Raw genomic sequence first — 12549 nt, 5'->3', positions numbered from 1 at the left:
CTAGGAAAGAAATATTTACATAATTGCATATCTCAGCCCATTTCTTAAATGCATTACTTATGTCACATTTATTTTTTGCGTGTGTCTAGTGTTAAGAAAATATACTGTGGCAGCGATTTGTATGCAGTAGCAATTTGTGTGCAGTACTGAATTGGTAAAATTTCACCCAGTAGAAACCTAAGTAGTCTGGCCTATTTTTGTGTTTTACAGCCAACTACATGTGCACAAGCAGGCCTCAATTAAGAGTTTAATCATTTCACACATCTTGATGGAAGTAATTGTATCAACAGTTCAGGAAATTCAAATGACCTTTTCTTTATACCCCTTTGGATAGGTCTGTTGTTAAGGGCATTACTGAGAAGCACAAAATGATTTTATTTTCAGAGTTATTGATTCATGCTTCCTCTGTTTTGTTTCAGGTGGATCATCCATGCTATGGAGTATGAACTTCAGATCCGTAGCGGAGACAAGCCAGCCAAAGACTTATATCAGCTGTCACCTAGTGAAGTTAAACAACTTCTGTTGGATGTTCTGCAGCCTCAACAGAGTAGAAGGTAATGAGGGCCTTTTATTACCTATAGGACACTCTGAATGTATAGAAACATCATACTTTTTAACTTGATGTCTGAAATTAATAGATAGTAATAAGAAATAAAATGCAGCAGTGTCAGGGCCTATGTTACTGAATAGAATATAAAAGACTAAAATATCTGTCTGTTTGATTTTGGTTGATTTGAAATTTATACTTTTTTCAGGTGTGTCTTATAAGCATTTCCTCATTATTATTCTGTACAAAATGTAACACACAAAATGCCACACTATTTTGGTTAATTCCCATTCTGAACATTCATATATAGCATTCAGCATCTATTTTGGCAGAAGGGATTGGATATGGTAACATTATCTATGTTTCCTGTGACTCTTTGTCTCTAAATAGACTGTAAACATTGGCTAAGCACTTCCATAAACTTAACTTGTGCTAGCTTAAGAAAAGAACAAAGCAAGTACTATGAGTTGCATCTGTATTGCAGATTATACCTTGTTGAGTACACCTATAGTAATATTCCAACAGCTATTTTATAGAGTTAGACAAATTAATACTGAACTTCATATGGAAAAACTAACATGCAAACATAACCAGAAAACATAAAAGAATGACTTGCCATAATAAACATTAAAACATTATCTCTTTATTTAAAACACTGTGATATTGGTGCATGAACAAATAAATAGACCCATTGCAGAGAAAACAAACTCTTAGAAGTAGATCTGCAAATACTTATTTAAATGTTAGTATATGAGGAAGGTGGCATCTCAAGTCGCTGGATCAAATTTTAAATAAGTAGCAGTGGGACAACTGGATAGCCATTTGCAAAAGAAAATCAGATATTTTATGTCATACACAAGAGTCAACTCCAAACAGATTAGAGATCTAAATGAACTTATCAAACAAGTGCTAAGAGAAGACATGGGCAAATTACTTTTTAACTTTGGTTTGGAAAAGGCTTTCTAGCTATCACTCAAAGGCAACAAAAGGAAAGATTAATAAAGTAATAGTTTAAAACAATATTTTGTGTAAAAAAAAGATAGATGTCATGAGACAGCTGAGAAACTAAAACAAAATATATGCCACAAAGAGATAATATCCAAAAATTCTTAAAAATTGAGATAGGCACCAAAAAAAAAATCCAAGATACAAATGGGAGAAAAGCATGACTAATAAATTCATTTAAAACACATAAAATGTTTTTTAGATACTTATAAAGATATTCAAGCTAACTTATAATTAAGACCAAATTAAATTAAAACATATCGAACCATTTCTCATCTTTCACCCTGGCAAAAGTTTAAAAGTATAATAAACATTTGGTAAGACTGTGCCTGCAAACAGGTTCTCTCATATGTAACTGATGAGTGCAGCCCTTCTGGACAGGAATTTAACAACATATAAAAGATCTATATTTTCACTGACTCTTTGATCCAGTAATCCTTTTAGGAATCTACTTTGAAGATATTCCACAAACAATATGAAAAATATGCATAAGATTATTCATTAAATTGTTATAATGAAAATTTGAGAATTCCTATAACCTGAATGTCTATACATAAGAAATTATTATGTGGTGTGTCTATACAACAAAGTACTGTGGAGCTGTTACAAAGAATGAGCATGATCTCTATAAACTGTAAAATACAAAAGAACTTCTGTAATATGTTACTCTTCCTGTAAGAAACGAGATATAAAGAAATGTCATGTTTATCTGCTCATTTGTATAGAAGAAATACAGGAAGGATAAATCAAAAACTAATACAATCGGTCACCTTTAGAGAGTAGGTGGAAGCAGGATAGAAAGAAAGGAGAAGTGTGGGCAGGATGACAGTAATAAGTGAGCCTATGATATTCCAAATGGATAACATTACCACACTGAGGGTGGTGGGAAGAAAAGAATTAATCAAAGTCTCACTGGAAAACACTGCTCTGACTGGATTCTGTGAGACTAAAGAAAAACTACTGCACATAAATACTGTACTCTGGCTAATAAAATTTTTTCTCACAGATGTACAGATTAACATTTCTAGATATTACCTTAGATTAATGAATGAGAACTAGATTTTTCACTATTAATGACAGCGTTATAAATAGAGAAGAAAGAAAGTCTAGGCTGGATTTAAAGTGATAATATTGGTGTGAATTCATAGTCTTTCATACAGATAGACACAGAAGTGCCTGTGGATATGTGGATGTAGATATGCATATACAGCCATTATTTCCCAGCTCTTTTTACTAAGATGACCTAGAAACAATGATGCTCCGATAGTATTGAGCAAATGTAGTACCCAGATATTGCTTTCTAGACATTTTGGGTTTTTTTGTTTGTTTTGTTTTGCTTGAGACATGGTCACACTATTTATTAGTTCAGTCTGGCCTTGAACTTACTGTGTAACCAGGCTGGCCTCAGACTCATGGCAGTCCTCCTGCCTCCACCTTACAAGCATGTGCCAACACACTCATCACTTTTGCTTTCTAAATACTATTCTCTAATGAACAAAGCAACATTCCCTGGAGAAATGATTGGTTTCAAGGCATGGCAGGAAAAATGTAAGATTAGCCTGGAGCACGTTGTGCTAGAAAGTTAGGAAATCTCAAAATATGAAAGATGTGTTAGATGGCCACTGGAGACAACTGGAAGGAGTCCCTGTGGCTATAGCTGGGACAATTTGAGCAACAAAATAAATAATGATAGTATTGGATTATAGCCCATAGAGTAAATATCCCATAATGCATGCTGCTATGAATAGTAGGAGAGAAGGGGCTCCTACTTTTGGCAAAATCCTAATTAATAAGTATAAATAGGATACTTATAATAGGAAGTCATTCATTATTAGGCAAATACAACAGTAATAATTCTTGCAGGCAAGAACAGTTGCAGGATGAAAATAATATGAGGAATGAAAAATTTGCATAACTTAAAAATACTTACACTCAAAAATACTTATTCACTGCAAAGGGTGGAAGAAGTAATTTCATAGTGGAGAAACCTAGCAGACTCTACCTTAAGCAAATGATTAAGATTAGCATCACCAGTGGTAACACATCAATACCATGTACCCATTTATAAAATAGATTGAAAAAAAATGCATCACTTCTGGATATTCTTGCCAAAAATGCATCATCTTAGTCTCTTCATAAGAAAACATCAGACATCCTCAAATTGAAGAAAATTCTGCAAAACAGCAGACATGTCTAACATGACAGTCATGAAAGAATAAGGAAAGGCTGAGGAATTGTCACAGCTTAGAGGAGCCCTCCTATGAGACACAGAATATAAATGCCATGTGGAGTCCTGGATCAAAACATTAATGGTAAAAATGATGAAATCTGAATGAGGTCCATAGATTATTGTTACTGTTCAGTATTCATTTCATAGTTTCTATAATTGTGCTATAGTTATGTAAGAGTAGGGAAGCTAAATAAAACCAAATAAAGAACATAAAAACTTTATGAATTTATCTCTGTAATTTCAGTAAGTCTAAGGTTTTTCAAAATAAAATGACAAAAAATGAAAAAGATATTCTAAAATAATTCCTCACTTGTACTGTGAGAATTCTCACATTTCCTTTTACATTCTCCTTTTTGGGGGATGCGGGTGGGGGATCAAATGCAGAGTGTGGGGTATGCAGTAATCACCAATAGATCCTAAACCTTTGAGCTTATTCATTTTAGAAAACACTGCACTCACAGTGCAAGCCTGGGTACATTAAAAGAAACTTTGTACAGCCCCAAAAAGATGTCTCCTTACAAAGTTGTCATATTTCACTGGCCCTCTTTCACAAAACCAAGTGTCTTTTCTGTATTCTGCATAGCTACATTCATACCTAGAAATATTGTTGGTCATTACATGCCTCCCGTGTGGTGCACTACACATTTCACCCTACTGGCTTTTTAAATGCCAAATGTAAAAAGTATGTATATATCTGTTCCTTTACCTTTTGTAAGAATATACTACTGCATCACTGTGTTCTTTAGAAAGTATACAAATTCTACGTCTTTAGCAGTTTGTAAATGATGTATTCTATCTTTAACACTTAATCCATGAAAATAAGAGAACTAGAATTTTGGCTTATCACTATGTTCTGATTATTATGACATGCAAGATTTTATATCTGTTTTTTTCCAGCAGTGAGACTCTAGCTGTATTTATTTTATTTTATTTTTTTAATTTTTTTATTTTTTTGGTACCGGGGACTGAACTCGGGTCCTAGCTGCCTGTAAGGCAGGTGGTGGAACCACTGAACTAAATCCCCAGCCCTCTCTAGCTGTATTTAAATAACAAACTTTTTTAAAGTTCATACGTTACAAGGGAATTTCATTACATATAATGCTTTTTGAGGACTCATTTATTCATTCATCAAATATTAAGTACCCTTGTGGAAGAGATGTATAGGAATGATTAAGTCCTGTGATTTGTATGCCTTCACAGAGCCTATATTTTATTATATGTGAAACTACAAAAATTATTATAAAGTTTGTTGCTCCTGTTTTCTTTTTCTTTTTTCCTTGGGCTGCTATGTTTTTAAGTGGAACTACTTTGTATATTAGAAAATCATTTGATCATGTAGTGAACAACTTATAGTTTACAAGAGAGTAATTACTTTATCTGTTCAAATTTTTTTAATCTTAGAGATTTCCTCCCCTATTGCAAGCTCTGTTTTCACTATAAAATATTTACTAACATCTGTAACACATGGCAGATACACATTGTTGATGGGTTTGGGCTTTTATTACTCACCCTACTGGATAGCTAATCCACTCTGAAAGCCTTGCTTTCTACCAGAACAAGCTTGTTTGTCAGTTCTGAGGCATTTTCCTTTGGTCTACAGATGCTGGCTGAATAGGCGTCAGATTGATGGGTCTTTGAATAGAACTCCCCCTGGGTTCTATGACCGAGTGTGGCAGATCCTGGAGCGCACACCCAATGGTATCATTGTAGCCGGCAAGCATTTGCCACAGGTAAAGCCCCACTATGTTTCATCAGGAAAAGAAACTTCCAAAGGGACCTAAAGGAGGAGAGCATCCTCCCCTTCTGTACTACAAATAACTTTTCTGCTTATCAGTGTTCTGTGAGTATTCAAAGAAGGGATATCCAGATACCTGAAGGGATAAAATACTATACTAGAGCTGGGCATGGTGACTCATGCCTATAATCCCAGCACTTGGGATACTGAGGCAGGAGGATCACTCCACGTTCAAGGCCAGACTGAACTACATAGCAAGACTCTGTCTTTAAAAAATAAATAAATAAAATATTAGAAAATAACAAGTCCAGTCATTGGGGATGGAAACACTTCCTGCATGCTGAGTTACTTTTATTTTTCAATTTTAGAGTCCTTGTAAACAAAAAAACTTGCTTTTCTGTCATATTCAGGTATTTCAAGGAGGGTCTCTTTAGAGGCACCACATGGCCAAACCTTGCAGAGTGAACTTTCCTTCCTTTGTGTACTTTGAGTGAATTTAGGATTTCTTGTATTGGCTTTATTTTCAGTAGGACTATCCCTTTACCACTAAAAGTAGTGGTAGGCTAGTGCTGGGGGACCTTACAAGCAGTAAAATGTAAAATTGCAGAGAAAGAACCTGGTCAAGCCTAAGAATCAAGGTAGCCCAGTGATGCTGTAGATAAGGAAATCACTGCTTACATTGAATCCGCAACTTGCATTGAATGTGAAAAATGTAGTCACTTTTTAGATCAATGAATAGATAGTCACTTATTTTACTTGAGGTAGTATAAGTTACCTGTGATCCAAACAAATTTCAGTGTCCTTTCCTGAATTTGGTTTCCTAAGTTATGTAAACTAGCCTGCTTCTTTGATGTGATTATTATATTTTTTAATCCTGGCATGGAAATCATTCTGCTTATATACACAGAAAAGGCAGAGTACTATTTTTGTATATAGTATTTAAACTTGAAACAAATTAATTTTGACAGAGCTTTTTTTTACAATGTATTCTGAAATGCACACATCCACACTCCTTTTGCTTTTATGTATACACAAAAGTATCCTTGGAAGAACACACAAGAAATTTGTAACATTCTTTTTTAAGAAGAGGGACTGTGTGTCTGGTGGGGAACAATGTGAACTTTTCACTGAAACCCTTTTTAACCTTTCACAGTAATTACATTAATGTATTTCTTAATCCAAAATGTAAATGAAAACCTTTCAAAGTATTCTATCAGTGATGGAAAACCCTTTAGAGCATTCAATGATAAAAAGCCCATGTTGGCATGCATGCCATAGGTTCACCATCACTGCTTTATGCAGTGGACCCTTGACTTAACAAACTGGATTGGTTCTCAAGGGCTGGTTGTAACTCAAGTTGGATGTGAGTCAATACAGCTAAGATCTGGATGTTTACCTGGGTCACACCATAGATAACAAGAGGCAGATGAATCTTCCATTAACCTAATTAACCCAAGTTGTTCTTATGTCAGGCTGGTCATAATTTGAGGGTCCACTGTGTTATTCTGGGACTGTGAGTGTTTTTATTTGCTTCTTGGCATAGCTACACAAGCCCTTCCCTTCCTGCCCTGGGAGCGACCCTTTCTCCTGGAAGGAGAGACAGAGTCCCTGTTGTTAGCATCCTGCTGCTTCTGGGAGCCTCATCTCTGCACTCACAGGCAGTGCACTGTGGTTGCCACCTGTCTCAACCCACTAATGTTTATTACCAGGTTTCCTTTGATTCTCTGATAGGGCAAGTCACTCACTTTTAGTATCCTACTGCTAACAATAACAATAGATACATGTTAAGTATTGTTATGCTCCATGTACCTTTCAAATGCACATTTAATCATCATAACAATTTTGTGAGAAAAGTGCTGTATTATTCCCACTTGTCAGAGGAAGAAACTGAAGTACAGCTGAATGATTTTCCCAAGGTCACATCTAGTAAGTAGGTAGCCCAGGGGATGAAACTTTGGCAGTTTGGTTTCTGAGGCTTTTATCGTCTCTGCTAAACTGCTTAACCCTAATTCCTCTTAGACTAGTAGGTAATAAGGCAAGTTTGTTATCTCTCCTATAAGCTTGTCACAGTTACATAGTGGCTCAGGTGATTTTAAATGAGATAGATTTAAAAGTAATTAATGTAAAACCATAAAAAGGGTCTTCTTTTCCTTTTGTTGCTTTGTTAATCCATTGTTAGACATCTAAACAATTATAAGTATATTTGGCAGTTGGGCTTCATTTTTCCCAAATTGGTACTATTCATGAACATCAACAATATGTTGGGTTATATTGACTGTGGAGTCAGATGTACTGAGTACAGAACTAAGATTTTATACCAAGCTGAACAACTTTGCTATCACTTGATTGGAAGAGAACAACAAAGGGCCCCTCAGTCCCATTTTGAGTAGTAAGTAGATATACATTGTTCTGAAGCCATAGTTAATTTCAATGTAAATCTTCAGTAAGATAAAAAAATAAGTATTTCTCCTCTTTGCTGGTACTTCTAGTGATGACTCCATCCACACAAGTCTAACTTTTGAATCTTTCCCTCCTGTCTTTTAAGAGTTACTCACTATGCCCAGATTTCAATCTGAATTTGAGTTTACTTTCTGCTTTCATTTGATTGTGAAAAGTGGATGGAAGACTGTATAATACTCTTGTCTTAAATGACAGATAAAGGGCAGAGTAGAGAAAATTCTTTTAGCTGTGCTTTTGTTTTCTGTTTCCTTTCCATTTCTGCATGTATTGTTTTTGCTTGTTTGTATGTATTTTGTCCTACCAGCTCAGAAAGGACCACCACAGAAATTATGTAAATTCAGTAGCAAGAGACTTACATGGTAAAATTTGACAGCAAGCATAACTTCCCATGTTAATTCTGAAAGCAATATGTACTCTATTTGTTGTCTCAGTTTTGGGCTGTTCCTGTCTTGTAGTGAAGTGGCTTTGTAATGTATTTTCCTCTAAAAATATTAATATAATGAAGAGAACTACTAAAAATGAGAGGTTTAATTTATCACAGTAATCAGCTTATTGGCTCCAGGAGTTTGACATATATAAAATCCAATCATAGAAACAAAAATGCTCTCTAAGGTTTTATAGAAACTGAAAGACTATTGATTAGAAGATGAAATTCTTCTAGTAAATGAGAACCAGAGTATGATATTCAGCAACATGTTTATGTGGAGTTATTTTTTTCAGCAACCAACCCTGTCAGATATGACCATGTATGAGATGAATTTTTCTCTCCTTGTTGAAGACATGTTGGGAAACATTGACCAGCCAAAGTACAGACAGATAATTGTGGAGGTTTGTATTTACAAATGTAAATTGCTAAAAACATGCTTTCGGTCTACTCCCTAAAAACCAGCCTAGGAAAACTGCCCGGAAGAGCAAGAACTTTATTCCTCACTTAACTCTCAGCTCCTCCAATGGAGTCTTCTAGAAGATGGCCATCCTTGACCCAAGTCAAGGTGCCTAGCAACTCAAACACCTTTAAACGCCTTCTGGGTAGAAAAACGGAGAGCCCAGCCTTTCAGCGGCACTCTCACCGTGCAGCAGCAGTTGCTTCAGTAACACCTTAACAAGAGAAGAAGTGATCTTTTTCTATTAATTTTGTTTTCAGGTTATTTTCTGTTTACAGAAATAATACACTATTATTCTAGAAAGTTTCAATAGTTTAGAAAATTATAGAAAAGAAAAACCCCCACACCCCCGCTAACAGGAGCTCATCATAGTTAATCTTTTGAGGGACATCTTTCCAAAGATCACCTGTATAGAGAAGACATGTAATTTTGTGCTGTGCCAATGCTTATATAAATTAAATGTGAAATACACAGGCACCTGTACACATATGCCCTTTTTTACTTTAAAAGATTATCTCAGATATATAATGAACCCCCAAATGATGGATTTAAATGCAGCTTATTCTCATTTTGTCTTTTCTCTTGGAAAGTATTGATCAGACTATGTGTTTCTTGAAGGTAGGTAAGATCTCTCTAGTACAGAAGTTAGCAGTGAGTGGTAAACTGGATGCCACACCTCTTATAATCCAACATTTCTGGAGCTGCAATTTGACCTCATCTCTGCTGTCCCAAGATGTGGAAAAAGATTAACTAATCAGTTCCATAGAATATGGGAGTGAGATACAGTTGGGTCAGGAAAAGATGGAATTATTTGAAGGCTGAATACCTTCTTTGTGCTAAGACCTTCCCCTTCCTTCCATGTGTGGTGCCTAGCTTCTGGGACATAGCATGGACATAGAAGCCCTTCTCACTGATTTTTTGCAGAAGAAATTTTCCTGTAGAGTGCCAGGAAAACTTCATATTCTCTTGGCTAAAACCCTGTCCCATGGGTCTTGCACATTGTGAGCCCTGGATTTTACTGAAAATGTTTCTTTTGGTTCTTTTAAGTTCTCTTGTAGAAAGAAACATTTACATGAAAATACACTCAGTAAGATTTCCAAATTGGTAATTAAGAGGTCTGTTTCTTGTTCAGTGCTCAAAGAAGGATACATAAGCCTCATCAGAAAGCCTTTGTCAGGCATTGGCATAGCAAACACAAGCTTTGCGTGTAAGAGTTTGTCACATTACCACTTGTGTAAATGTACAGGGGCCCAAATATGGTGATGCATTCATTAAACTAAGATAGTTTGCACAGTCCAGGTAATACTCATGTCATGAAAAGGCCAGAGTTAAAGTATTTATTTTTTAAAATCACTAGCCACTGAGAAACTTCGACTTAATGCTCATTTTGAATCATAAAGAGCTAGGCTCTGCATTGTTAGAACCTAGCCCTTGAGCCACCATTGATCACCATTGCCTTCTCTGGCTTTGTCCCCTGTTCCTCTTCCCTGGCATTCCTGCTCAGTTGCACACTGTTTTTGGTGTCTTGCCAACAAGGATTAGGCCCAGAGGAGTTCAGATGCTTTTGGTAAATAGAGTACCACATAATATTTACAGGATTAAGAAAGTCATTTTTCTAAGTTTCCAGTTTTATTTAAGTGACTAAAATAATTTCTATATACCTATAGAGATATATGCAATGGAAAAATGTGCAATTTCCTAATAGAACTTATACCGGTGATTTTCAAAATTAGGAAGATTCCATCCATAGGTGATCTTTAAGCCTCATTTAGAGCACTTTGTGGGATATGAATGTCATCCATCAGTCTGATTAAGAATGAAAACATGTCCACCCTGTGTTACTACTATGGTTCATATAATTGGCTTCCAATGTCTATCTTTTCTAGTTACTAATGGTTGTATCCATTGTACTGGAAAGAAACCCTGAGCTAGAATTTCAAGACAAAGTAGATCTAGACAAACTGGTGAAAGAAGCATTTCATGAATTTCAAAAAGATGAGAGTCAACTAAAAGAAATTAAAAAACAAGTAAGTAGCAAAAACAGCTTTTTGTAGAAAACAGCTTTTCACTGTCTCAATTCTTCAAAATATTCCTAATCTCTTATCATTTAGCTTATAAAACATTCGCAGAGTACAAAATAGGATACTTGAGAGGCAATCTGACTTCTTTGAGGAATTAATATCACTTTTGAGTTAATTACTAGTCAATTCAGCTATGAAGTTCAGACAAAAAAATCTAGGAAGAGATAAATTTTGTTTATATAGTTGGCAGTTAAAATGTTTTTTTTTAACCAAGGAAGAGTCATTGAGTCCAGAAAGCTATGAAATGGACTTCTGAGGAAGTTGGGAATGCAGAACAGGCTACATTGATGCTGTATACTACCTAATATGGTTCCTTCTAGGCTCCCTACTTAATATTTTAAACTCATATCTGTGAAAAGGTGTGCTAAGTAAATAAAAATTGGCATCAAAGAAGAGAATACTAAAAATGTCTGTCTTTGTTTTATATGCTGAGCAGATGTTTCAGGAAAATGAAAGAAAAGCTCAGGAAGCTCATATTTTCCATGAGGAAATCTTCTGTGAATTTATTTTTCCCTCTAGGCTGACACTGATCTTACCTGTCAACTCTATACAAAATATCAAACAACTTGCTTACTGTTTTCCTATGTAGGATGACATGACTTCCTTTTACAACACTCCACCCCTGGGAAAAAGAGGAACATGCAGCTATTTGACAAAGGTTGTGATGAATTTGCTGCTGGAAGGAGAAGTCAAGACAAGCAATGAGGATTCATGTCTGGTTAGCTAGTGAGGAAGGTGGAAGGGGCTCTTCTAAGACTGATTTCCTAGCAGTGTGTGAAGTTTTGTGTTGAAGCTTAATCAAGGAGGCCATTTATGCATGAGCTGGTCTTAATGGTGAGGTGACTGCCACACCCCTGGGAAAGTGATGGACCTTTTGCATGCCGTTGCCAGTCTAATGGTGAGAAATCTTTTAATCAAGTGAAAAAGTCTTCTTGATTACACCACCTACAATAACCTTTACTGAACAACAGAAATAGCTTATGAATTGAATATTCACTGCTGCATGTCTTACGATCAAATAGTTCATCAGAGCAGGGCATGGTGACACACGCCTGTAATCTCAGCACTTGGGAGGCTGAGGCTGGAGGATCATAGTTCAAGACTAGCTTGGACTATATAGCAAGACCCTGTCAGAAGAAAGAGAAAGGAAGAAAGGGAGGGAGGAGGGAGGGAGGCAAGGAGGGAGGGAAGGGAGGGAGGGAGGGAGGGAGGAAGGGAAGGAAGGAGTGAAAAGAATGTCGCATCAAAATGAATCTTTGCTGTTTAGACTGAATTCACACCTTTCTGCCATTAAAATGAATTTGCCAACTAGTAATGCTTACTGTGAATCAAAAGATATTGGAAGAATGATGAACATTTTTAAGTGGCATTGTCATGTTAGAGGATGATAGTAGTGTACATCACGGAGGCCAAGATAGTCAACCGATATTTGTTTTTTCAGGAACTGCATTATTAATATTTTAGTATACAAAGCTATTGTATAATTTTTACCTTGAGAATGTGACTGTGGTTTTGTATTTGTGTGAAGCATAAGAGTTGCATTTAAATATAATGTAATAAATCTATACCTTATCAGACATTTTGAGCTACCACTGGATATAGAACAT

At 35.8% G+C, this 12549-nt stretch overlaps 1 protein-coding gene across 7 annotated transcripts in view; it reads left to right on the top strand.

The window, feature by feature from the left end:
• Phkb (phosphorylase kinase regulatory subunit beta) overlaps positions 1 to 12076 on the top strand; it is a 210975-nt gene extending 198899 nt beyond the window's left edge. For 5 of the 7 annotated variants that reach the window (XM_087199370.1, XM_087199367.1, XM_087199366.1 and 2 more), the window contains 5 exons: positions 420 to 554; positions 5383 to 5512; positions 8698 to 8805; positions 10748 to 10888; positions 11532 to 11851. In XM_087199370.1, coding sequence (XP_087055496.1) covers positions 420 to 554; positions 5383 to 5512; positions 8698 to 8805; positions 10748 to 10888; positions 11532 to 11669 — 652 coding nt within the window. In that variant the 3' untranslated portion in view covers positions 11670 to 11851. Of the gene's footprint in view, positions 1 to 419; positions 555 to 5382; positions 5513 to 8697; positions 8806 to 10747; positions 10889 to 11531 lie in introns of all 7 variants that reach the window. The other 2 variants (XM_087199368.1, XM_087199365.1) reach the window with 1 other exon arrangement.
• The last annotated feature ends 473 nt before the right edge of the window (positions 12077 to 12549 follow it).

Source organism: Heterocephalus glaber, unplaced genomic scaffold (genome assembly GCF_053883595.1).
Source record: "Heterocephalus glaber isolate CG9 unplaced genomic scaffold, H.glaber_assembly_v1.0 deba00001707, whole genome shotgun sequence".
NCBI lineage: Eukaryota > Metazoa > Chordata > Mammalia > Rodentia > Bathyergidae > Heterocephalus > Heterocephalus glaber.
This window is presented reverse-complemented; position numbering and strand designations above follow the sequence as displayed.